The 26,668-nt window shown below is 44.5% G+C and overlaps 1 protein-coding gene across 1 annotated transcript in view; it reads left to right on the top strand.

Moving 5' to 3' along the window:
• The window catches only part of Bphl (biphenyl hydrolase like), a 36,383-nt gene extending 9,936 nt beyond the window's left edge, over positions 1-26,447 (top strand). The window contains exons 4-7 of the mRNA XM_052156376.1: positions 3,181-3,334; positions 13,971-14,102; positions 17,056-17,179; positions 26,052-26,447. Of these exons, the coding sequence (XP_052012336.1) occupies positions 3,181-3,334; positions 13,971-14,102; positions 17,056-17,179; positions 26,052-26,139 (498 nt within the window). The 3' untranslated portion in view covers positions 26,140-26,447. The remainder of the gene's footprint in view (positions 1-3,180; positions 3,335-13,970; positions 14,103-17,055; positions 17,180-26,051) is intronic.
• The last annotated feature ends 221 nt before the right edge of the window (positions 26,448-26,668 follow it).

Genomic DNA, 26,668 nt, shown 5'->3' with positions numbered 1-26,668 from the left:
ATACAGGTGAATCTGGAGTCCTAAGCCAGAGGTTCAACTCCATGGCTTCCACCCAAAAGAGCTACAAGAAGGGCTGGTGGAGAGACAGGAAAGCATTTTAAAAACAGAACTGGCATTTGGAAAAGATGGAAAGTAAGCCCGCTGGCCCATCTTCAGGGTAGTTACATGAGCTTTAGACCTAGGGAGAGCAAGAATTGGAACCGTGGCAAGAAGTCTGCATAATTAAGCAGTCCTGGTCCAGGTGTGGTCTGGTGTTATCTCAGTTCTGGTTCTGCAAGGTGGCCGGAGGAAGCCGCGACTGCTCCTGCCCAGTCGGTACGGTGTGATGCCATCAGCGCTACATGCCTGTAAGCCCAGCACTTAGGACACAGAGGCTACCCTGCTACACAGTGAGTTTGAAGCTAGCCAGGGCTACATAGCAAGATCCTGCCATCTCACAGGGTGATTTGTCTGTAAGGCTCCACCATTCCTAGAATCCAAGTTGACTTGAGGCTGTGCACATGTCTGGATGGCAACCGCGGCTTGTATGCGTTTGCCTTCTGCCTTGATGGGGTTGTCCTAGTAGGGTTACCATTGTTCTGATGAAACACCATGACCAAAGCAATATAGGAAGGAGTTTATGTGGCTTACACTTCTTTTTTTAATTTATTTTTATTTATATGAGTACACTGTAGCTGTCTTCTGACACACCAGAAGAGGGCATCGGATCCCATTGCAGATGGTTGTGAGCCACCATGTGGTTGCTGGGAATTGAACTCAGGACCTCTGGGAGAGCAATCAGTGCTCTTAAGCCATCTCTCCAGCCCTGGCTTACACTTCTGTGTCACAGTTCATCATCAAAGGCAGTCAGGACAGGAACTCAAGCAGTGCAGAAATCTAGAAACAGAAGCTAATGCAGAGGCCATGAAGGGGTGCTGCTTACTGGCTTGCTCCTCATGGCTTGCTCATCCTGTCTTCTTTTAAAACCTCCAGCCTAGGAATAGCACCACCCGCTAGGCTCTCTCTCTCTCTCAACAATCGCTAATTAGAAACTGCCTTACAGGTTGCCTACATCCCAAAGTTATGGAGGCATTTTCTCCACTGAAGATGCTTCCTCTCTGTTGACTTTAGCTTGTGCCAAGGTGACATAAAACTGGCCAGTACAGGGGTTACAATTGCTTAGGTATACCTAAGCAATTTTAGACAGACACTCCTTGAATGTTTAACATGTCTACATGCAGAGTTGAGCAGGAATCCAATCCAAAGTAAAGAAGATACAAAATGAAGATGGAGATATCCAGTTTTTATCTTGCCCTCTAATTATTGTGTAGGTGAAGGTAAAGAGTCAGAGCTTTCGAGCAAACACAGTATTTTATTTGGTTATTTGGGTTTTCTGAGGCAGGATCTTGCTATGTAGTCCTGGCTAGCCTCAAACTCACCGTGTAGCAGGGTAGCCTCTGTCCTAAGTGCTGGGCTTACAGGCATGTAGCACTGATGGTATCATACCGTACCTTGCATGCTTCCGTTTTACTCTTCCCTTCTGGATGAACAGGCTCATTACCACTGGCCATTCTCCATGGTCTCGTCTCGCTGTCTGTGGCTCCACTCATCCATGGCCAACTATGGTCTGGAACGTTCCAGAAATAATTCATTCATAACTTGCAATGTTTTATAATTTAAGTTTACTTTTGTCTTATACATTAAAACATTAAAATAACTGTACATGCCATGGGGTTAAATACGGTTCCAGTATAATATACTGCATAATGTTCAAACCAGGTTAAACATGTCTGTCTCATCAACCATTGTTGCTCAGTTGCTTTGTGCCTTGTTTTTTTGAAACAAGGTCACTCATTGGCCTGAAGGTCCCCATGTAGGCTAGGCTGGCTGACTGGCCAGCAAGCCCCAGATCCCCCTGTCTCCACCTCCTCAAAGCTGGGATTGCATGCATGCACCACTGTGTCCAGCTTTTTACATGTGTCCTGAGAGAACTCAGATCCTCATGCATGTACCACAAGCACTTTGCCAACACCACTGTCTCCCCAACCCTGTCCCCAACATTTATCAATTCCTTATGAGAAAAACTCTCAACACATTTCCTTCTCTCTTTCTAAAATGCAAGTTCATTAATGTTATCTGTAGCCGTCTGTCATGAGTTTTAAATGTCATGATGTTCTGAGTGGTCCAGTGCAAGTGATGCTACTCAACCATCCTGCCTCCACCTCACCCACCCCAACTTTTAAGATATCCCCTGTCCAAGGTATCCGCTCTGTATTACACATATGTGTATAGCTCTTGGTACCATCTATGTGACTATCCCTGGTGAGGTGTGGCTATGTATAGATTGTATAACCCCAGCAGGATCAAGAGAGCTGTTGAATCTCACTGGAAATATGCACTGGTTTATTCCACACATCATCTACTGGTAAATGGTTGACTTAATTTTGACCTACATTTTGTTATAAGTTGCTCATGGACATTTGTTGCTTTTGTAATTATAAGCAATATTGTATAAATCCTGAGTCTGTCTTCTGGTAAATGAATCCAGGGGGCAGTGTGGTAGACTATAGAAAATACAGATCCTCATTCTACATATTAATGTCAAATGATACTGCAGAGATTGTGTGTATATGTGGGATACCATTAGCAAGTATCCCAGCTAGCGTTTGTTAGTTCCTTAACTTTAATCTTTTCAGACACTCTGTTTTACTTCTAGACACCTCTTCTCTCTGCTTTGTCAACTTACTCTGCTGAGCACATTTTTGGGGTCCTGGTTGATTCACCCAAGGACAGATACAGCTTTCCTGTGACACCAGGCTCCCTCTTGTCTCTAGCCAGCTCTGCCCACAACTGCAGCTGTGGCTTCACCAGATACCCGGATGCATTTTACCTTAAGATCCTCTCCGATCTACATAACCGCCCTCGGAGGCCTGCTCAGGTGCACGCACACACAGTGCTTGCAACACCCAACTAACAGCAGATTGCTGCTGATTCAGTACTTGGACATTTTATCCAAGCAGAAGATATGATTCCCACATAAGTCAAAATAGTCTTGAGGGTTCTATGATAATTACAAGGTAGCAAAGCTAAATGACACCAGGTCTCCAAGTGGCAGACGTACAGAACCCTGATCGCCACACCCAGGTTCTTTCAGCAGAGGGCAGAGGTGACCATGCCGTGATCCTGCTGTGTCACCCACAGGTGCTGCAGTTCAAGCAGGTCTCCCTCCTGGGCTGGAGTGATGGTGGCATCACTGCTCTCATCGCTGCTGCAAAGTACCCCTCTTATATCCGCAAGATGGTGATCTGGGGAGCGAACGCCTATGTCACTGAGGAAGACAGCAGGATTTACCAGGGTAAGTGCTGCCCGTCCTAGGCACAGTCACGATGATCTTCCTTGCTCCCTCCTCCTCCTCCTCGTCTCTTGTTTTGATGTGTGTTGGCTGACAAGTCACCTCTCATCCACTTGCAATTCTCAGCTCTAAGGTCAAAAGAAGAGTGAGTTTTCAGAATAGTCACCTAATTTAACCAACCTAGAAATGGATAGCTTTCTATTTCCAGAAGTGAAACTTGGATGACTCAGGCCAAAGCTCTGGAACAGCAGTATTTACACTCACTACTGCAGGAGTGAGCTTGATAGAAGGCGGAGGTGTTGTGAGTGTTACTCATAACTTCATTTTAAGTAATATGAGAAAGCCACTTGTGGCAGCACATGCCTGTGGTCTCAGCTCCTCGGGAGGGAGGTCAAGGCCAGGGAACTCTGAGTTTGAAGCCAGCATGGGCAATATAGCATGGCCTGGTCTCAAAAAAGAATGAATGAATGAATGAATTAATTAATTAATTAATTAATTAATATAATGATTATTAAAGGCCTGATCTCAAAATACAAACCATGAATGACCGAATGAATACATTAATACATTAATGCTTATTAAAGGAAGCACTAGGCTGAAAAATGAACCTGTGTTTTGCTTACAACAACTTATACGGTATTCTTGGCTAAGGCCTCCTTTAAGCTTCTCCTTGAGGTCTTTAGGGGCACGAAAGTGGAACCAGTAACCTCCAGCCTGTGGCGCAACTCCAGTCTCCCACTTGCTTTTGCAAATTAAAGGCACCAATGTAAGTTAGCTCATGAGTTGGAGACCAAGCTGGGGCATCTACACTCTTAACTCTTCCTCAGTTTTCTTCTACTCTCAGCATTTCTGCCCGGCTTGCACCATAGCCAGGGCTTATGGTAGTGTTGGCAGTTACTCGGCACCCAGCCTTGGCATTGAAGTCTCTAGCAAGGCTTCTGAATTGGGAAAATCTCTGAATTGTGTCTCTCAGAGGGGTTCCCCAGGTTTGGGGTCACGAGGGCTAAAGAGAGGCTCCCTGGGCCTCCGACTGCTTCTACCTGCCAGTCTGGCCTATCGTGACTCTCCCTTTCTCACTGGAAGCTTTCTCTGCCTCTACTAGACTATAGATGCCCCAACAGAAGAGGTCTACCCCCCAGTGGGTCCAGAATTTTCTCTCTCAGCTGTGCCTATATTATGTGTTTGATGGGTGTCTTGGCCTTCAGAGCCTGAAATATTACTCCCTGACATAAGTTTGCAGAGCCCTGCATTTGGAAAGTTCCAGGTATTCTGCTATTCTCATTGTAAGCTACTTAGAGGCTACATCCTGTTCTAGAATCTTAGTTCTCTATGCTCTTCCTGTTTTTAAAGGAATCCGAAACTCTAAAGTAACAGATGATTTAGAAAGCAATCCTAATCTGGCCTCCTCTTGTCCCCCACCATCCTGGCTCTGAGTTCCTGTTCCGCTGTTGCTGTCCAGGAGCCCCTGCTGCCTCTGGCACCTGACGCCTTTGCTTCTTTCAAATCCTCCACTTCTCTTACTGGGCCCTTGCTCTCTGCCTCAGTGGGTAGACATTGCTTCTCCTCCGAAATACTGCCCCTTTCCCTGTAGTTCCTCTTTACCACACTACATCCCAGCCCACAACTTTATAAAATAGGTGTCTGTGTTCTCTCTCCTTCGGCGGCATTGTGGTTGTTCTGGTCCTCTGCTGCATGGTTCTCACCATAGCAAGTATAATATCGTCAAAGACAGTGTGTACTTCTAACTCATCAGGAGCACTCCCTCTAGACATTTGAGTCATGCATTAAGTTGTAAGGTCTGTAAAAATACCTCCCATGGCCACATTGGTCATCTGTGTCACCTCTTCTGGGCCTGGCCAGTCACTGGTCTTTTCAAAGCATCTGCTTCTAATGTTGTTTAAACTTGTTTTTGTTTTCCGTCTTGCATTATTTCTGCTCTCCTCCTGCTTGCTTTGGGTTCTGATTTGCTTTATTCCCTCTAATCTCAAAGTAAAAAATCTTAGATTATTGATTTGAGATGTTTAGTCTTTTCTTATATATCATTTAATGCTGTAAATTTTCCTCTAGAGCTGCTAGAGCTAAGCACCTTTACATATAAAGGGGATTTATTAGATTGATTAGATTTATCAGTTATAGATTAGGAGGCAGTCTGGGTAGCCCAAGAAGTCTGTCTCACACTGGAGCAACTGAGAATCCAGTAGTGTCTCTGTTGGCAAGGCTGGATGTCTTAGCAGTCCCATTCTGAAGGCCTGGAGAATGCTTGAATAGCTGCTGGTCTTCAGTCAACACTGGAATCCTGAAGAAGGTAGTTTGAATACGGATGAAGGAATGCTGCAGTATCCTAGGTAGTATTCTATTGCTATGATAAAACCATGACGAAAAGCAACTATGGGAGAAAGGGGTATATTTCACCTTACAACTCTCAGGTCACACTCCTCCCCTGAGGGAAATCAGGGCAAGAGCCTCAAGGCAGAAATCTGGGGGCAGGGATGGAAGCAGAAGCCTTGGAGAGATGCTGCTTACTGGTCTCCTCTTTGTTGGCTGAGTCAGTACACTTACAGCACTCACGAGTTCCACCCACAGTGAGCCAGGCTTTCCCATATCAATCATCAATCAATAAAATGCACCACATGCTTGTCCACAGGCAATCTGGTGAGAGCATTTTCTCAGTTGAGATTCCCTCATCCCAAATGACTGTAGCTTGTGTGAAGGTGACATAAAACTAGCCAGCACAGCCAGCAGCAGGATAGATGGACTTGCCAGCAAGAGTGAAGGCAAGCAGGCAAAAAGAAATCTTCTTCCTTGTCCTTTTATCTGGGCTGTCATCAGAAGGTGCCACCCACATGTAGAGTGGGCCTTCCTGTTCCAAATGATCTGATTAAGAAAATCCCTCACAGGAGTGCCCAGCCGCTTGGGTTTTAGTTAGTTCCAGGTGCGGTCAAGTTGACAACCAAGATTAGCCATCACAGTACCTACAGATTTACTGTGTTACATTTTCACTCATCAAAAGATAGTTCAAAATATCTTTTGTAATATCTCTTCAGACTTTGTCTTCACTTGTAGATACTTAGAAATGTAACATTTAATTTCCAAATACCTAGGGTGTCCTAGATATCGTTCTGCTATTAGCATTTAATTCTTCTAGATTTGGAAACATATTTGCATGGTTTCAATTCTTTTAATTTGTTAAGGTTTATTTTATGCCCTCGGGACCGGGACTATCTTGTTCTAAAGTTGAATACCACTCCCATCTCTACTCACCTTTCCTTCTGTCATTCAGCTAACAGCCCACGCCCTCTGAACGCATGTAACCTTCTCTTGAGGGGTCAGTCTTCCTCTGCCCTCTGCTCTCTGCTCTCTGCATCTCCTGGTGGCTTTGTTCTGCTCATGCCACACAATGACTTCTGAGTTACATCCTCCTCTCCCATACCCCTTACCTTCCTAGCTAAGAACCTTGGGATATTCCATCCTTCATAGCAAAATATCCTTTGTAGGACAGAAATCAGGCATTTCCATCTCCACTTAAAAAACCTCCAGAATGTCAAAGCAGTCCATTCAGCTTCACCGCTCCCCCCCCCCAACTTCCCCCCCCAACTCCCCCCCCCCCCCCCCCGCCAGGCTGGCTCCACTCCAGTTTCTAACTCTTCTGTCTCTATCTTCCTTTGGGCTTCCTGCATTGATAAGCTGCCCTTCCTCGAAGCACCTTCCCCTCTCCCTGCCCACATCCTTCTCAGTAGTTACCCCAATACCAGCTCCCAGAGTGCTACCTCTGAGGCGTCCTCCAGCCCTAAACCTGGAAGACCTTGTAATGCTTTGTGCACGCTCACACGATGGCATCTCTGATTCCCTCCCTCACCACCCTTGCCACTTCCTCATCCCAGAAGGAGGCTTCTGGCCCACCGGTCCAGCGGAGCCAGCGCGTTCCCTGTAACCAAACCCTCTTGGCTGCTCTGTGTTCCCCCCCCCCAACCCTCCCTGTGGCCATTGAAAGCAGTCTCTACTGTTCGTGGTACAGTACACACCCTCTTCACGGGCTCCCTCTGCGCTGGCTTTCTGGCCACTGTCCTGTCATGGCCCTGGCATCACAGTCTGTTTGTGCTAACTTTGATATGTGGGACAGTGTTGTTGAGGCCCTTGAGAGCTGGCCTTGCTTTCTGTTCTAATCCTCTCCTCTTTTACTATGTGGGGGGAGGAGGGACACTCACACACACACACACACACACACATATGCATGTGTCAGGGTGGGGATGCATATGTATGTGGCTGTGCACGTGGAGACTGTCGGTCCACGTCAGGAGTTGTTTCCTGAGTTGGGATGTCCCACTGAACCTGGAGTTCACGGCTTAGCTGAGGCCGGTTAGCCTGGGAGCCCCAGGGATCTGCCGGTCTCTGCTTTCTCAGCACCTGGATTACAAGCATGCATCACTACTACATTCAGACCGTTTTACATGGGTTCCAGAAGTCAAACTCAGATCCTCGTGCTCGTGTGATAAGCACTATGCTGATTGAACTATCCCACGGCCTCATCTTCCTCACTTTTAAAGACAGCATCTCAGTGTGTTGCCCAAGCTGGCCTCAAGCCCTTGGGCTTCCGCTGTCCTCCTGCTTCCGCCTCCGGAGTGGCTCAGATTGCAGGTGCACTCCACCTTGCCAGGCTCTGGTCTCACTCTGGGCGCTTCTCTGGCTTCTCCTGGCTTCTGAGCCTCACATATTGGACTCTTCATGTGATTCCTTCTTTTTTCTTTTTTTTTTAATTTATTGATATATTTATTTACATTTCAAATGATTTCCCCTTTTCTGGACCCCCCACTCCCCGAAAATCCCATCAGTCCCCTTACCTCCCCCTGTTTTCCCACCCAACCCTTCCCACTTCACTGTTCTGATTTTGCTCTATACTGTGTCACTGAGTCTTTTCAGAACAAGGGGCCACTCCTCCTTTCTTCTTGTACCTCATTTGATGTGTGGATTATGTTTGGGGTATTCCAGTTTTCTAGGTTAATATCCACTTATTAGTGAGTGCATACCATGATTCACCTTTTGAGTCTGGGTTACCTCACTTAGTATGATGTGCTCTAGCTCCATTCATTTGCCTAAGAATTTCATGAATTCATTGTTTCTAATGACTGAATAGTACTCCATTGTGTAGATATACCACATTTTTTGCATCCACTCTCTGTTGAGGGATACCTGGGTTCTTTCCAACTTCTGGCAATTATAAATAGGGCTACTATGAACATAGTGGAACATGTATCCTTATTACATGCTGGGGAATCTTTTGGGTATATGCCCAGGAGTGGTATAGCAGGATCTTCTGGAAGTGAGGTGCCCAGTTTTCGGAGGAACCGCCAGACTGATTGCCAGAATGGTTGTACCAATTTGCAACCCCACCAGCAGTGGAGGAGTGTTCCTCTTTCTCCACACCCTCTCCAACACCTGCTGTCTCCTGAATTTTTAATCTTAGCCATTCTGACTGGTGTAAGGTGAAATCTCAGGGTTGTTTTGATTTGCATTTCCCTAATGAATAATGAAGTTGAGCATTTTTTAAGATGTTTCTCTGCCATCCGAAGTTCTTCAGGTGAGAATTCTTTGTTTAACTCTGTACCCCATTTTTTAATAGGGTTGTTTGGTTTTCTGGAGTCTAACTTCTTGAGTTCTTTATATATACTGGATATTAGCCCTCTATCTGATGTAGGATTGGTGAAGATCTTTTCCCAATTTGTTGGTTGCCGATTTGTCATTTTGATGGTGTCCTTTGCCTTACAGAAACTTTGTAATTTTATGAAGTCCCATTTGTCAATTCTTGATCTTAAAGCATATGCTATTGGTGTTCTGTTCAGAAACTTTCTCCCTGTAAAGATGTCCTCAAGGGTCTTCCCCAGTTTCTTTTCTATTAGCTTCAGAGTGTCTGGCTTTATGTGGCGGTCCTTGATCCATTTGGATTTGAACTTAGTACAAGGAGACAAGGATGGATCAATTCGCATTCTTCTGCATGCTGACCTCCAGTTGAACCAGCACCATTTGTTGAAAAGGCTATCTTTTTTTCCATTGGATGTTTTCAGCCTCTTTGTCGAGGATCAAGTGGCCATAGGTGTGTGGGTTCATTTCTGGATCTTCAGTCCTGTTCCATTGATCCTCCTGCCTGTCACTGTACCAATACCATGCAGTTTTTAACACTATTGCTCTGTAGTATTGCTTGAGATCAGGGATACTGATTCCCCCAGACATTCTTTTGTTGCTGAGAATAGTTTTAGCTATCCTGGGTTTTTTGTTATTCCAGATGAATTTGATAATTGCTCTTTCTAACTCTGTGAAGAATTGAGTTGGGATTTTGATGGGTATTGCATTGAATCTGTATATTGCTTTTGGCAAAATGGCCATTTTAACTATATTGATTCTACCGATCCATGAGCATGGGAGGTTTTCCCATTTTTTGAGGTCTTCTTCCATTTCCTTCTTCAGAGTCTTGAAGTTCTTGTCATACAGGTCTTTCACATGTTTGGTAAGAGTCACCCCAAGATACTTTATACTGTTTGTGGCTATTGTGAAGGGGGTCATTTCCCTAATTTCTTTCTCAGCCTTCTTATCCTTTGAGAATAGGAAGGCCACTGATTTGCTTGAGTTGATTTTATAACCTGCCACTTTGCTGAAGTTGTTTATCAGCTGTAGGAGCTCTCTAGTGGAGTTTTTTGGGTCACTTAGGTAGACTATCATGTCGTCTGCAAATAATGATAGTTTGACTTTTTCCTTTCCAATTTGTATCCCTTTGACCTCCTTATGTTGTCGAATTGCCCGAGCTAGTACCTCAAGTACAATATTGAAAAGATAAGGAGAAAGGGGGCAGCCTTGTCTAGTCCCTGATTTCAGTGAGATTGCTTCAAGTTTCTCTCCATTTAGTTTGATGCTGGCTACTGGTTTGCTGTATATTGCTTTTACTATGTTTAGTTATGGGCCTTGAATTCCTGTTCTCTCCAAGACTTTAAGCATGAAAGGATGCTGAATTTTGTCAAATGCTTTTTCAGCATCCAATGAAATGACCATGTGGTTTTTTTCTTTGAGTTTGTTTATGTAGTGGATTGCATTGATGGGTTTCCGTATATTGAACCAACCCTGCATTCCCGGGATAAAGCCTACTTGATCATGGTGGATGATTGTTTTGATGTGTTCTTGGATTCGGTTGGCAAGAATTTTATTGAGTATTTTTGCATTGATGTTCATAAGGGAAATTGGTCTGAAGTTCTCTTTCTTTGTTGGATCTTTGTGTGGTTTTGGTATCAGCATAATTGTGGCTTCGTAGAAGGAATTGGGTAGTGTTCCTTCTGTTTCTATTTTGTGGAATAGTTTGAAGAGTATTGGTGTTAACTCTTCTTTGAAGGTCTGATAGAATTCTGCACTGAAACCATCTGGTCCTGTGCTTTTTTTTGGTTTGAAGACTTTCTATGACTCCTTCTATTTCTTTAGGCATTATGGGACTGTTTAGACGGTCTATTTGGTCCTGATTTAATTTTGGTATTTGGTATCTGTCAAGGAAATTGTCCATTTCCTCCAGATTCTCCAGTTGTGTTGAGTACAGGCTCTTGTAGTAGGATCTGATGATTTTTTGGATTTCCTCAGTTTCCATTGTTATATCTCCCTTTTCATTTCTAAGTTTGTTAATTTGGATACTTTCTCTGTGTCCTTTGGTCAGTCTGGCTAAGGGTTTATCTATCTTGTTGATTTTCTCAAAGAACCAGCTCCTGGTTTTGTTGATTCTTTGTATGGTTCTCTTTGTTTCTACTTGATTGATTTCGGCCCTGAGTTTGATGATTTCCTGCCTTCTACTCCTCCTGGGTGAAATAGCTTCTTTTTGTTCCAGGGCTTTCAGGTGTGTCATTAAGCTGGTAATGTATGCTCTCTCCACTTTCTTTTTGGAGGCACTCAGGGCTATGAGTTTTCCTCTTAGCACTGCTTTCATTGTGTCCCATAGATTTGGGTATGTTGTGTCTTCATTTTCATTGTGTTCTAAAAAGTCTTTAATTTCTTTCTTTATTTCTTCCTTGACCAAGGTATCATTGAGTAGAATATTGTTCAGTTTCCACGTGTATGTGGGTTTTCTGTTGTTTTTGTTGCTATTGAAGACCACTTTTACTCCATAGTGATCTGATAGGAGGCATGGGATTAGTTCGATCTTCTTATATTTGTTGAGGTCTGTCTTGTGACCAATTATATGGTCGATTTTGGAGAAGGTACCATGAGGTGCTGAGAAAAAGGTATATTCTTTTGCTTTAGGATAGAATGTTCTATATATATCTGTTAAATCTAATTGGTCCAAAGCTTCAATTAGTTTCATTGTGTCTTCATGTGATTCTTATCTGGTTGCCACAAAGATGCCTCTCTGTGTCTACAGCCTGACCTCAGTCTTTCCTCTCGATGCTTTCCTCTTGCTAAATGTCTCACCCTGGTCAATGATTGACCCGGGAGCACAGCGCGTACTGGGTTCAGACTGGAACACAGCCTCCCATTACCTTGGCTCTACTCTCTGTAGCTTCACTCAGCCATGCTCTGAAATTGTTCATGGAAAATTCCAGAGCAATCAATCCTTACATTCTAAATTGGGTGCCACTGTGAGAAAAAGGCTGATGGCTCCCTCCACACATGCTGCTGCCACATGCTACTCAGGACACAAACCATCCCTTTGCCCAGTGTGTCTGTTACGCTCTGTATGCTACCTGCCTGTCCATCTTCAGAAACCACTTTGGGCAACAGATCCACTGTCAGCTTGCCGCCATCCCTGCTTGTTTTACTTAAAACACTGCACACAGCGAGGACTGATGCTGGCAGCCCCACCACAGTGCGGTCTGATTGGTCTGGTTTACATTAGTTATTTCAAATCTCTTTAACTGGGCCTACTTAGCAACAAATGCCATCATGAGAGAACACAGTATTTGTAGAGTTCAGTGCTCTGTGGTTCCAAGAAACCAGGAGTCCTGGTAGTTTTTTCTTATGGATAGGCAGCTGGCTGCAAGTCTTTGTCTGTAGGACGCTATGGGATGCAAATCTGCAACATCTTTTACAATACTTTTCTAAATTATGTTTCAAGGATGTGATAATTGTTTTGGTCGTGAGAAGTTGAATTTTTCTGTTGCCTCCATTTTCATCTTGTGGTTTATCTCTTTTGATGAACTGCCTTACATTAAAAATTATAAACAAATATTTTTTAAAAAGATGAAAGCTGTATCTTAGTTACTTAGTTAATTTTCTGATACCATGACTGAGGCAACTTATTTTAAAAAGTGTTTATTTTGGGGTTTGTGGTTCCAGAGAGTTAGAGTTTGTATCCACCATGATGAGGAGCATGGCACCAGGCAAGCAGACATGGTGCTAGAACAGTAGCTGAGAACTCACATTTGGTCCAGAAGCAAGAGGCTGAGAGAGCTTACTAGGAATGGTATAGGCCTTCGAAGCCTCAAAACTGCCCCCAGCACACACGACCTCCAACAAGGCCACACCTCCCAATCCTTCCTAAACAGTCCCGCTTGCTGGGGACCACGTATTCAAGCATGAGCTTTTAGGGGCTATTCTCATTCAAACCACCAAGTTTGAAGTGGTGGAAACAGACACTTAGCAGACTTCCTTGGTGCTTACTGAACTACATTAATAAGTGTTCATTATGGTTCTAGTATTTGGCATGGGATATATGTACACAAAGGAAGAGGGGGGATATATCAGTTTCTTTTGGGATCCAAATTCTGTTTTAATCAACAGTTTGATTCAACTGGTTATTCTGGGCACTTGACTATGAAGCATAATTACTAATTTTGGGTAGTGATTATGCTTTGGGACAGAAATGACTTCCTCTTCAAATAAATTATCAGAAGTAAATATATAAATGCAAAAGAATCTTTTTGAGTATGTGTTACATGCTAGACACCATTGTCAGCAAATTCCATGTAATTTCGTATTGTTTATTCTAGAAGGTTAATGTAATTCATATTTTCTGATTCCAAAATTAGCACAGAGAGATTAAGTAACGTGCCCCATTTCACACAACAGTAAGTCTAGGAGCTGGGACTCCTATCCAATCAGTCTGGCTTCCAAGCCTATGCTTGCAGCAATTACAAAGATAAAAAGAAAAAAGGAAGACATAGAACTAAAGTAGACACTAACAGATAACTATAATGTCACTCTTGCTCTAGAGACACCAATTAGAGAAATGTTTGCATTTATTTTACTACTTTAGCAGAAAGCATTCAACTCGGTTCTCATGTCATTCACTCACTAATGATTTTTCATGTTACTGTAGTGGGAGGTCCAGCCGGGTGTCTGATGTGCAGCAAGGCATAATGCAAAACCATTGCACTGGGACCCCATCCCGGAGGGGGGATGGACAATCAGGCAGAAGGCAGAAAACCCTGCCAAGCAGCAATAAGTGCTCAGTAGAGCAGATGGACAGGGAAAGTCACAGAGGGCATGCAGGTGGGGGTGGGGCTCTCTAACATCTGAGCAGAGACCTAGAGGATGTGAATGAGTCAGGCCCATGCTGAGGAAAGTCTTCCCAGCAAGAGGGATGTGAGCGTGAGACCCAGAGGTGTTCTGGACTTAGCTTACTCCCAGGTAATACCTTAGTGTGAGACTCATCCGTATCCACCCTTTGGTTTTTCAGGTATCCGAGATGTTTCTAAATGGAGTGAGAAGACAAGGAAACCCCTGGAAGCCCTCTATGGATATGACTACTTCGCTGAAACCTGCAAGAAGTGGGTGGATGGCATAAACCAGTTTAAACATCTGCCAGAGGGTACGTTGCATGGACTAATGGTTCCTTTGCTAATTGCAGGGCAGGCTTGAGGTCTTCACTTGGCTTCCCAGCGTTCCTCCATGATAAATAAACCTACCCATAATCCCCACACTGTTATCGCGTGAACAGAGACACTGGTTATCGTGCACAATACAAGTCCTTGTGTAATTAGGGTAAATGCCAGACAGAACCATGTGAGTAAAGGTTTGTGGTGAAGCATTAACAGCAATCTCTTCCCTTCCCTTCAGTCCTTTACTTATGTGTCTGCACAAATCTGTTCTCCAGAAACCTCCGTTTCTACTTCTAATTGAAGAAGAGGTCATTAGAAAGACAGCCAGCATATAGACATTTCCCCTAAGTGGATCTGCCTACTACTTATTTTACTTCTTGGACAAAGCAGGAGAAAATCTCTGCCACGATCTTCAGCCCCAGCAAAGCCAGCGAGGGGGAAGAGATTGTTCAACTTTCTCTCCATCTTCAGAACCAAGTGTCCTTATCTATAGACAAATAGCTCCTTTTGTTTATCTGAAAAGTTAGCAAGATTCCTAGCAAGAATTAACATCCTTAAATTTATTTTTGTTTTCATTTTTAAACACAAATGTATGCGTTTAATCAGCTTTCTGTCACCAGGACCCATGTCTGAGACAATCAGCTCACTAAGAGGAAAGGTGTATTGTGACTTAATTCTGGGGGTTTTCATCCATGACTCAGGAAACAACCGCCTTTAAGGCCGGATGGCACATTGAATCTTGATGAGAGTTTGGCAAGGCAAAGCCATTACCTCATTGGTAAAAATGAAACCCAGTTCCTCCAGAGGCACACCTCCAATGACCTATGTGACCTTTCACTAAGCTCCGCCTTTTAAAGGTTCCACCGCCTCCCTTCCTCTCCACACTCAGGAACAAGCCCTAACACTGGAGCCCTTGGGAAATACTAAGATCCAAACTGCAGCAAGCCGCTGGGTATCTCTCTATTGACCCCTTTCTTCTTTTTATCTTTGTAATTGCTGCAAGAATAGAGTAGCTAAGATTCAGTCCCGGGGACATTCAGTTATAGAATGCTTGAGTCTGAAAGGACAGTTTAATCTATTAGGTAATCCTTTCCAGCATGAATCATCTGTAACATCAAAGCTTTTGCAATGAAAGGGACTGTGGAAATGTTACATGTCTGGTTTAAGTTCAAAAGAACAAATCCGTGCCTTACAGTGATCCTGTTGAAATGCAATCTTCATGCATAGTAACAAATCTTTAAAGTGTGTTTCCTTATACCTTAAAACAACAGGAAAAAAAAATGCTACAAAGCCACATGGCACAGCTCTCCTTGACAGTGTAAAACTTGTTAAATCAGCAATTCAAGAAACACATCCTGACTAAAATCCAATATGGACATCATGTTACAGCAGGACCTAGTTCCTCTCCCTCTCGTATTTACTGATCTAACAGGAGTCTTTTGTCTGTGGCTGTGTGTTCAGACCTTGACTTGCTGTCAGGATGGCTTTGTACAGTGACTTGATTTCTAGAGAACATACTAATACCTACTTCATTAAGGTTTGAGGGGAGTTAAGTGGGATAATACACATTCATCTGTGGTAGAGTGCTGCAGACAGTTATCATGAAAGTGCTGTTATGAGAAAAGCATCTAGTTTATAAATGTTTGGTGGCATGGAACAAGTTAAAATTAAGTGCTAGCTTAGCATGGTGGCATGTGCCTTTAATCACAGCACTTTGGAGGCAGACAAGTGAATTTGTGAGGCTGAGGCCAGCCTGGGTCCATATAGTGAGTACCAGTCCAGCAAAAAACGTGTCTTCCCCCACACCCCTCAAAAAGTGTAAGTGTTTTAAGCATTAACAGATCCTGCTGCAGAAAGTGGTGGCGTTCGTCTGCATCGCCTCATACAGCTGGCGGGTGTGTGCTGCCCAGTGAGTGGAGAGGAGTGAGTGCTTCAGAGACCCAGGCAACTGGTGACTCTTCCTTGGAGGAGAGCAATCCCCAGCCAAAGAGAAGGGCAACGGCCTGTTGCCCAGTGGGTAGTGCCACATGTACGGGATCCCAGCCAGCTCAGTGCCATAGCACCTTCCTTTCAGTGCGGTACCCAGAACCTTCAGTACCGCTAACCACGGGTGACTGTGATCATTGCTGTTTGAGACTGAAGCTCTAGCTGGCAAGGAGTCACCAAGGTATAGTCGTCAGGAGTGTCATAAAGGCACAAGCACTGAAGAGTTGCTTGTGTTCTCCATACAGGCTAACTTCAATGTCAAGTTTCCACACCCCAAGGACTGGGTCGACTTCAGCCACTGAAACATAAACTCAAGGGACAAAGCTTCAAATGCCAGACATCATCTACATGACTGAAAGGCTGCCTCTGTAACTTAAGACCTGTGTGCTTATTTGATTTTTCTATCATTTTATGTGAATAATGAACTTAACTCAAGAAAAGCTGTTTATTTACTAGTAGAGCATCAACACAAGCAGACGGGGCACAGGAAAGGAAGAGCAGAGCCTAATAATGCTACTACTGGAGAGAGCCCAGATCAAGTTGCTTCCACTGATAGAAAAGCCAAGACGCAGAGGGACGTGCATGTCAGTGGATTACAAAACACCTGCGATAACAGCAAAGCCTTACTTTGGCTTGTTATAGAGGTTCCAGCCAATGAACAAGTGGCCATTTTGCTTTGCATCTGGAGTGAGGTAGCCAGCCACTTCCCAAGTCAGAGAGCAGAAGGGAAGAGAGGATAGGCTAGGGTTTCACAATCCCCTTCAGGTGCATGTCCCCAGTGATTAAGGATGTCCCACAAGGCCACATTCTGAGGCTTTCACTACTTCCTAATGGCACCTCTCTGGGGACCAAGCCTTTGCTGCTTTGGGAAGCATTGATATCCAAAGTCTAGCAGCAGGGCATCTCTGCAGAGTGACTGTGCTAAGGCCATTGACTCCCTGTGGTCTTGTCTCTCAGGCAACATCTGTCGGCACTTGCTGCCCCTGGTTCAGTGCCCCACCCTTATTGTGCACGGGGAGAAGGACCCGTTGGTCCCACGTTTTCATGCTGACTTCATTCTCGAGCATGTGAAAGGGTCACGGTAAGTCTCGTTACAACTTCACAGCTTCTGGGCACCACAAAGCCTCTGAGGAAATAAGAGATGCCTTAGGAAGGAAAAGAAATGGGAGAGGAGGGTAGTTTAGGATGCATATTCCTCATTTGGTCAGAGAATACCACAGGCACAGAGGGCCTGAGCTCTGAGCTCTGGGGATCCTCAGCAGGTGGATGCTGGTAAATGTCTTTGAGCTCAGTGAGGCCCATGTGTGCCCAGACACTGAAATCTGTAACAAGAATATTACATTAGATTTGTAGCAAGCACTGGTAACAACTCAGCATACCTTGGGATTTTTAGTTCATTTAAAAACAATAACAATAAAAATATTCATAAAACCAAACCAAGAGAGCAAATTATCCTTTGGAAGTCACCCACATAGATATAGTTATACCCTGTACTCAACTCTGAAGCTTTTTTCTCACTAAAAATATATTGTAAAACTTTCCAAGTCACAGACACCTTAAATCTGTACTCAGCCTCTCCATGTGTCTGAGTCCCCGAAGCCTGGAACAGAATGCTGGCACCCCAACAGCTCCACTGTCTGTGGGTGACTCTCCTCTGTGTATCTGAACAGTTGGCTATTCTGGGGATTTGGAAATAAGGGGGGGGGTTCTTATTCCACAACAAAATACAACTACATAGCAATTCATATATCTATATCTATATCTAATCTATATCTATGAACTATATACATATTTTTTAATTTTACATTGAAAGACCTCTCTTCATTCTTCACATTATACTACATTCTTTTATATCAGTTCAACCTTGAGGTAACCAAATGCAAGAATATGGGCAGAAATAGCAACCGCTTTGGGAAGTATGTGGAGTAAGTGAAAAATAAAGTTAGAAGTTACATTGAAATTACACTGTGAGAAAACATGGAGGACTCTTACAAAAATTTAGAAGTCCATAATAAATATGGCATTTTCGAACTTGACATTTATAAAAATGATAAAAATATGAGCCATGGTTGTGGCACAAAATTCAACTAGCTCATCTTCTTATTACTCTCCCAGATGTTTTCTGTGCACCTCTGGAGTGAGAATATTGGTTTCTTTAAAAATGCATAAATATTATAAGAATGTGTTCTCATTTTAATCCCCAGTGTCCAGTATGGGGCTGCTTCAGACTGTCTACAGCAGCTGACTGTGATTTTCCCCATACTCTAACAGGGGCGTGACTTTGCCTGCTGAAGATAGTTTCTGCAAGTGTGTGACATATGGGGACTTCTCAGAGGATATACAAATGCTAGGGCCCGAGAGGAGGGGCTAGTTGGCCAGCTGGTAGTTGGATGTGGTTTGTCAAGTAGTCGTGCAAAGAGATGAAAAGAAGAAATTAGATATCCTGATGGTAGGATCAAACTTGCCCTAAGGAACTTGATGCCCCTAATCAGCAGGAAGTAGTCTAATGATTTTTCTCCCTTTCCCCTCTATTCTTTTTTTTCTCTCCTACTAAGTGTTAGGTGGTTGAAAGGGCAGAAGAAGAGGGGTGGAGACGGGTGGAAGAAAAAAAGAGCCCACAACATAGCCACAACTCCAGTTACATACCTCAGTTTCTATGTTTTATTTTAATGTCTTACATTTAGAGTGAGCAATGTGATATTTCCATGTAACATTTTATATTGTAAAGATATTTTACTTATTATACTTCACTACAAACTTAGGAAAAATTGTTCCATTTTGTAGATGAGAATTCAAGCCAGTTGGTTGGTAAACAGCAAGTCCTGGATTTTCCTAAAACAGAACTTTTCTTCACCATAGCATAACCGCCTCTTATGAATATACCATTAGAGAGGTGCTAGGTGACTACTTAATTGTTTTCTGCTTCAGAAATGCCTGGGTTCCCTACCTTGACCCTCATTATAAATGCAGAGAGTTCCCTTAAAAAGTCATGCTCATTAAACATCTGTCTCTAAAACAGTTTGGCCTAGGAATTCTGTTCCAAACCTATCTCCTAGCAACGGAACACATCAATATTGAAGAAAAATATGCCCTTCCTGTGCATTTGGTGGAAAATCATTTTCTTACATCACTACCCTTTGGCACTGACGGGTTGGAGGTAAAGTGTTATTAGCAACGGTTCTCTAAAAACGGAGTGTATTTTCCATTCCTTTTGCTAAAAGAGACTTTTATGTTGGGTGGGAACCTAGCAGATCACAACTGGCTTCTTTGGAATCCCAAAGAAAGAAACTGGCTTGGTTCGGAGGGCAGCTCAGCCCTGCTTAGCTGTGAAGCATCTGTGAGACATCTGCTGTGAGGCAGGGGAGTAGCACACCTTGCCAGACATGCCTTCACTACGCTTAAAAGCATTTCCCATGCTCATAGTTTTTTTCCAAGAAGTACTTGCTAAGTATGAGTCACACCATTGGTGCTTTTGCTGCCTTGGAAGGAGACCAGCCTCCAGCTTTGCCAATCTGTCTCCTTCCCTTCTCTTTCCTCTCTTCACAGGAAAGGAATCAAAGCAATGAGGCCTTTGTTTTGAGTTTTGAGTTCTAGGCAGCTGCATTTCTCCCCAAGAAGCTCTTGTGTAAAACCCATGGTGAGAGCTGTTCTGAGTACAGCAGTGAGGTAAATAGACCCTGTCTTCAGAGTCCTCCTGCCCTGACCCTAGCTTCAGGGGCCCTGCCTACCCAGACCTCCCTCCTGGCTTACAGGCCTCTCTCCTGTCTTGTCTGCCAGCCTCTGGGTGGACACTTCCCATTACAGCCAGCCTAGCAGCTATCGGGAAATCTTGTCAAGTGTTAATTGGCACCCATCATACCCTAGAGCTGATGTGAAGAGGCTCTGGGAGGCAGCAGAGCTGGACTGACTGGAGAGAGTGTAAGTGCACAGCAAGGTCAAGCCCTCGTGCTGTGAACCAGCCAGCTTGGCCGCTTCTGCGAAGCTAGAGAGTTTCAGCCTTAGCTGCCCTCTAAGAAAGACTTTCAACTCTGAGGTAATATCAGAGCATCCCGTGCAACCATAGGCTTTCCATGGTCAGTTCAGAGTTCACCAACCTACATGAAGTTCCCAGTGCTTTATTATGAATCAGGGTCGTGGCATGGGAGACAATTGCGCTCAGCTGTAGGCTGGTGTAAGCATTCCAAGCATGTTTACGGTAGGCAAGGCTGAACTATGGCATTTGCCAATATAGACATATTAGGTGCACTTTTTGTTGTTGTTTTGGGTTTTTTGGGTTTTTTTGCTTTTTTTTTTTTTTTTTTTTTTTTTGTCTTTTGTTTTTCCAGATAAGGTTTCTCTGTGTAGCCTTGGCCACTTTGGAGCTTTCTCTGTAGACCAGGCTGTTCTCGAACTCAGAAATCCACCTGTCTTTGCCTCCCTGAGTGCTGGGACCAAAGGTATACACCACCACCACCCACCAGATGCATTTTTAATTTATGATATTTCATTTTGACTTTTTTTCTACATCGGTAAGGTCAGGGCATTCCACCACTAAGCAACACCCCCAGCCTCAATATTGTCAACACATGGCAGCTTTATGAAGACATGACTCCATTACCACACAAACCTCCACCTTCTCTAGTTCTAGAGCCCAGGATAGAACCCCAAGGTTGTTGACAGAGTCCTTGCTCCGCAGTTCATACACAGCCTTTCCTCTGATCCTGTGACCCACTTTGCCTTTCTTATAAGGTCACTAGTCATAGCAGATCAGGATCTAACCATATTTTAACTAAGTCACATCTTTAGAGATACTGAGATTTCAGCATATGAAGGGGATAGTGATCATCCCAAAGGTGGTTTTGGGAGGCTTAGGATCCCAGGAATGAACAGAAACCAGAATCTGCATGTCAACTCCAGGGCAAACCTCCATGCCCCTCACTCCCTTCCTGCCTGCCCGATATACTTACCCTTCCCATCATAGCTCAGCGTCTCCCCCTCAGGGAGGCTTCCTTACCCCCACAGTCACATGATTCCTTATTCATACCTTTTTAAACAGCTCTCGGCATGTGATTTGATTTTTATCCCATTGAATAGCTCTCTCAGATCTAATCTAGCGGGTTTTAAAGGTTCTGTCGGGGGAGGGAGAATGGAGAAAAGGAGGAAAGCAGAAAACATGTGCAAAGCAGGAGCAGTAGGCACCAGAGGTCAGACTCTGCAGTGACCCAGCTACACAGCCAGGCAGGCCCGGGAGCCAGGCAAGCAGGAGAGAAAAGGGGTAAAATCAATGCTTACAGAATGACACCACAGGGTCGTGTCAGCCAAGGGGAGAACCCAGGGGAGAACTCTCTGGAAATGAAAGGGTATTGTGTGATACTGGGATTAAGGGCACTGGCGTGCCATTTGACTGTGTGCCCTTGAGCATTGCACAGGACATCTCTAGCTTGTTTTCTAATGTGTAAAACATAGGTACTAGCTTCTTAACCTGACCTTCAACAGATTGAACCAGCTCTACTCCCACTAGGGAGAGCAATAATTAGCCTATGGATTCAGGTTTTAATGTCATCCCCAAACACACTCCGGCACAACCATAACTTCTAGTTAAAACACCAGAGCACCCTGAGGCCCAGTCGTATTGATACATGAAATTAACCATGGCTATGGGGAAGGCCTGATGGTCACATGCTTCCTCCCCTCCAGAGTTCTTGCTCTTGAGGTGTCTTTCTTAGAGGTTATGTTAGTGGAGTTATGTGGCAGGAGTGGCCATCTTGGGTAGGTGGTGGGCTAGTTACTCTCTTCTTGTCAGGGTCACTGAAGGGAGGGAAGCCCTCCTTCTGCTGTTTCCTTGATTCTCCATGTCTAGCCACCAATGTGAGATGTCCCAGCCTGCTGGAGCAGTGTGAATTGGAGCATGAAGCTGGAACCGGTTCACACTAGCGACAAGAGTTCCTTTACTCAGCTAGACAACAAAACAAGACCAGGGACCTGGAGAAGGGAGAGGCTGATGGAAGGCACCTGCTGCAGCCCGAGCTTGTATACCATATCTTGCTGGGAGTTTCCCCCCCACCCCCCGCCCCAAACCTCCATGTCCTGATGACTTCTCTGGAAGTGTTTGTGGCTTTTCTATGCCTGCCGGAGTTCTGAAATAATGGCAAGGGTATATTTATTGATAATGGTATATTTATTGATAAGCATCTTGCACTATAGTTGAGCAGGGTTCTTGTCTATTCTGACCTGACCATGCTGGCCCCGCCTACTTCCCCGGCAACTTCCGGCCCTGTGGTGAGACCTGCCATTTTTGGCTCACTCGGTCTGCTCCTGCCCCACCCCTCCTCGCCATTCTCTCCTGGCAACTCATTCCTCCACTCTCTCTCCCTCCTTTCCCCCCCCCCACCCCCACCCGGACCTCTTCCCTGGAAGCCCCGCCCCCTTCTTTCCTGCCCAGCTACTGACTGATCAGCTCTGTATTAACCAACCAGAGGTGATGGAAAACAGTTCTTACACAGCATCGAGACAGAAGAAGCTTGACAATGCCAATATCCAACCAGATCTCTCTGGGCACGGCGCAGAAATCAGCATCTGAACGCAAGCATAAAACATTTCCCAACACCTTTCCCATAGAGAGAATGGGAGAGCAGTCAGCTAGCGTCCCCTGTGGCCACAGTGTTAACTTCAAGTAGAAATCCCCAGGGCTGAGGCCTTTTTTGATTCAAAAGATCCAGAGTCTGACCTTTTCCAGGCAAATCTTAAACACATTTTCCTAAGGGAAAAAAAAAATCTTCCAGTTGGAGGTTTTATGTCAGCCAATAAATGTAAACTATGCTCCCTGAGTCAGAATATTCATTAATATGCTGTGCTTGCTTAGAACTTTCACAAAGTATAATATATAACAAAACAAAAGCAGATACCAATGAAATGCCCACAGACCAGTGCATATGCCTTACATGCAATCTTTCTTTTGGTTCCCACTATAGTCTCAGGCCATTTTTCAGGTGAAGAATGGTGAGCTGAGGGGTGGGGGAGGGGAGCTGTAGCTGCCAGTCAGTGCAGAGGTCATGCTGCCTCCATAAAGCCCTTCACCCACGGATGACCTCCATAGTGCATGTCCATCTTGTACTGCTGTTGGTAGCCCCAGCCAGATCCCTGGAGTCTTGGCAGGTTTGTCCTCCACACATCACAGTAGATAATTAATCCTGCAGACCTGGCGGAAGTGTCCGTTGAGAGTGGGTAGGAGTCACTGCAGTGACTTATTTTTCAGGTCTGAGCTATAATGATTAGATTTAAGAAAAGAAGCTTCCCCTTGAGTTGTCCGCCCCTCCCTTCCCACCGACCCCCAAATGTCTAGTAAAGTCTGAGGGCAGTGCCTTCTAGCTTCATCATTTGGAAGAAATGTGTAGTTCTCACACTTTACCGTCTTCTTAGGGCCTTCTCAAAGGCATAATCAAAAAAGAAAACATCCTATGTCTGAATAGAAAGTCTGTTGTGGGAAGGCAGGTTTGCATGGCTTTGTAGCTCTGCCGTTGAGGGATGAGGAAAGGGTGTGTGTAACCTGCTGCCCTCTGCCTTCATGATGGACAAAAGCCCCTCTCAGAGAACCAGCACTCACCTCCAGAGAAAGCAGAAGCTCACATACTCTTCCTGACGCATGTATAGGTTGATAAGATACTGAGAATGTTGTCATGTTCACTCAGAGTGAAGATACCATAGCATGTTCTTTAGGCCCCATCACTATCAGACAGCGCTTACAGCTTCATTTAAAAGCTGAGAACAGCGAGAGTAAGGATCAAATGGTGAGATGGCAAAAGCGGCATCTCACGCACCATGACCGAGAGGGGCTGAGTCAGCAGAGCTCAGCTGACCACTGGCTGTACCCCAACTTAACAGTCTCCCCCCGCCAAGAGCTCTAAAATCTTTTTCTAACGATGCCACACGCTACAGGACCTTACAAATAGGAACCTTGCAGAGTACTTTCACAGGTATCTGAGCCATGTGTTTGGTGGTAGGATTTCCCACTAGTTTTCCTGGAGAATGTGATTGTTTGAAAGCCACTCAGTGAGGCATGTGTATCCTTTTATTGTCTGGGTAAGAACTGGGTCAGCAGCAGAGTAGCCGCCGGGCTGAGGGTTTATGCCTGGCTGTTCTGGTCCTGTTCCCAAGAGGATTACTTACTGTAGGCTCCACAGAGTGAAGGGGGGATTTTCACTGAGAAAAGGCATCAAGGAGAAGAATTTTCTTTGTGCTTTCATCAGTCTATCCGCCCACCCACCTATTCGTCCATCCATCCATCCATCGCTGTCCGTCATGCATTCATCTGCTGCCTACCCTTGCATACTAATACACTAATAGACCCATCGCACATCTAAGGTAGTTCTATCATCCTTTTAATATATCATCCCAAGTTCTAGAGACACTGTAGAAAAACTGTAGGCTTCATCAGGCTTCACCGCATAGCTAAAAAAGGGATCAGCAGCTGTTTTTATTGGGAACAGGCAAATTGTAAAAATTGGGCAGAACAGGTGGCAGCTGAGTTGGCATCTCTAGATGTATTGCAGGATGATCAGGCCAGGGTTCCTCGGCTGCTGAACACAGCTTAAGATCAGTGGTCATAGTTTGACCTATACTTGCCCTTCTGTTCCCTCAGCATCCTGGGAAGCTGAGTGTTTTCTGTGTCCTAAAACCTGCAGCTTTGCGCATCCCTGGAGGCCTATTCCTGAGTGCTGCTGCAGCTGGATTATCTTTGGGGCTGGTATGCTTTGTCCCTTCTAAGCAGCACCTTTTAAACCTAACTGTTCTGGTTATTATTACTAGGCATTATTAACATTATAGAGGCCCCTAAAAGAGACCAACAGTACGTCCTTCCTTTACAGTTGTTTGTCTTGGTTGTCCTACCCCTGCCATAGGCACAGTGGAGTTGCAAGAGACGCAGCATCTTCTGAGGAGGGCTGCCTTTCCTCCAGAGTCCTCCCACTGAGTGGCTGAGAGCATCAGCCTTCCTGCTGAGAGATCAGACAAGTACAGACTGTAGTCTTGGGATTTCCTTCCAGTCTAATTCCTTCGACACCCAGTTGTCACTGTAGACAACGTGGCTTGAACTTGGGCTTAGCCGCTTAAAAGCTTTGTTTAAACTTCATTTCTACACTTTAGAAGCTACTAAATAAAATAGATTTTTAAATCGTTTTTTTTTTGGGGGGGGGGGGGAAAGATTGCAAATCAATCCCCTTTGACTAAAATGACATTAAATGGAAAAAAGCCTTTCCGGGACAGAGGGGTCCACCACAGACATGGTGGGACAGGTGCAGAAGTGGCTCTGCACACGTGGCTGCTACTGAGCCACCCAAAATCCCTACTGCATGTCTGCTTCTGTCTGCCGGACGGACGCTGTCGGGCTTATTGGCTCTGTACTCTGAGCACTCTGAGCATGACAGGATGCCTTGAAACCTTGGACGAAGGCTGCTGCTGGCTGAGAGTTCCTGTTTGGCTTTCCCCACTGTCACTATACAGAGACCATACCCTCCCACCTCTCATGACCTCACCTGTGCAACTCCATGAATTCTGACCATCTCTTATTTTTGCCATCTTTTCTTTGGAAGAATTAGGGTTACCACCAATCACTATCACCCCTCTTACTTTTTTTCTTTAGTCATTTTTCTAAAAAATGACTTTTAAAAAACACGTCGGTATTAAAAAAAAAGAAAAAAAAAAAAGGACTCTTAGTCATTACCGGATCATCGTCTCCACTGTCAAACCATCAAACCATTTATGTGCCTGATGCGATTCCAAACAGATTGTCACTGTTCAGTGAAGACCTTATGGTTTACCTTATGGGGTGGTCAGAACTCCCAAGGGAGTTCACCCCGACATTCACATTCACGTTCTTGGAAACTTTTATTTGGTTCTGAAAGATTCTCACCAACTGCTGAGGCAGGGAAGGCATTCTGAATATACACCACTGATCAAACGCTTGCTTTGTTTCCTAGGTTACATCTGATGCCAGAGGGTAAACATAACCTACACTTACGCTTTGCAGATGAATTCAACAAGTTGGTAGAAGACTTCCTACAGTGAGAACCCAGGAGCCCTCTGGTGTCCGGGAGATTCTGCGCTGAAGGATCATGTCAGTGCCTGTTACCTGGATGCTCCAAAATGCCTTCCCTTGCTTTTCGCCTCAGCTCACAAACAGGCCTGCCAGGCTTTCTACCTTCCCTGCAATGTGACTGTATGCAAGCAGGAAAAATAGCATACTCAAATCAGGTTATAGCTTCAAAAGCTGGAAAAAAAAATGAATGTTAGCATTTTTAATGTGAACTTTCTATCATTGTCTTAAAAGTAAATTCTTACCATGATTTGTTTTCAAATAAATTTTATAGGACGCATTTGTAGTGTTCCTGTTTGCTAGTTTAGAACTTCTTAAATACAGAACATACTTTTATTGCCTGACAGTTAAAAGCTTTTGCCTTAGTACTGGATTTGGCAAGTTCATAGGGTACCTGAAATGCTAACAATAAAAACAGTAAGCAGAAGTCCCACAGTGCTATTACACCCTGAAGGTTTCTACTTCAGAAAAAAATAATAGATGTGGAGGAGAAAAAACACC

Source organism: Apodemus sylvaticus, chromosome 14 (genome assembly GCF_947179515.1).
Source record: "Apodemus sylvaticus chromosome 14, mApoSyl1.1, whole genome shotgun sequence".
NCBI classification, from domain to species: Eukaryota; Metazoa; Chordata; class Mammalia; order Rodentia; family Muridae; genus Apodemus; species Apodemus sylvaticus.
The sequence above is the reverse complement of the archived record's forward strand: the minus strand, read 5'-3'. Positions and strand labels throughout refer to the sequence as shown.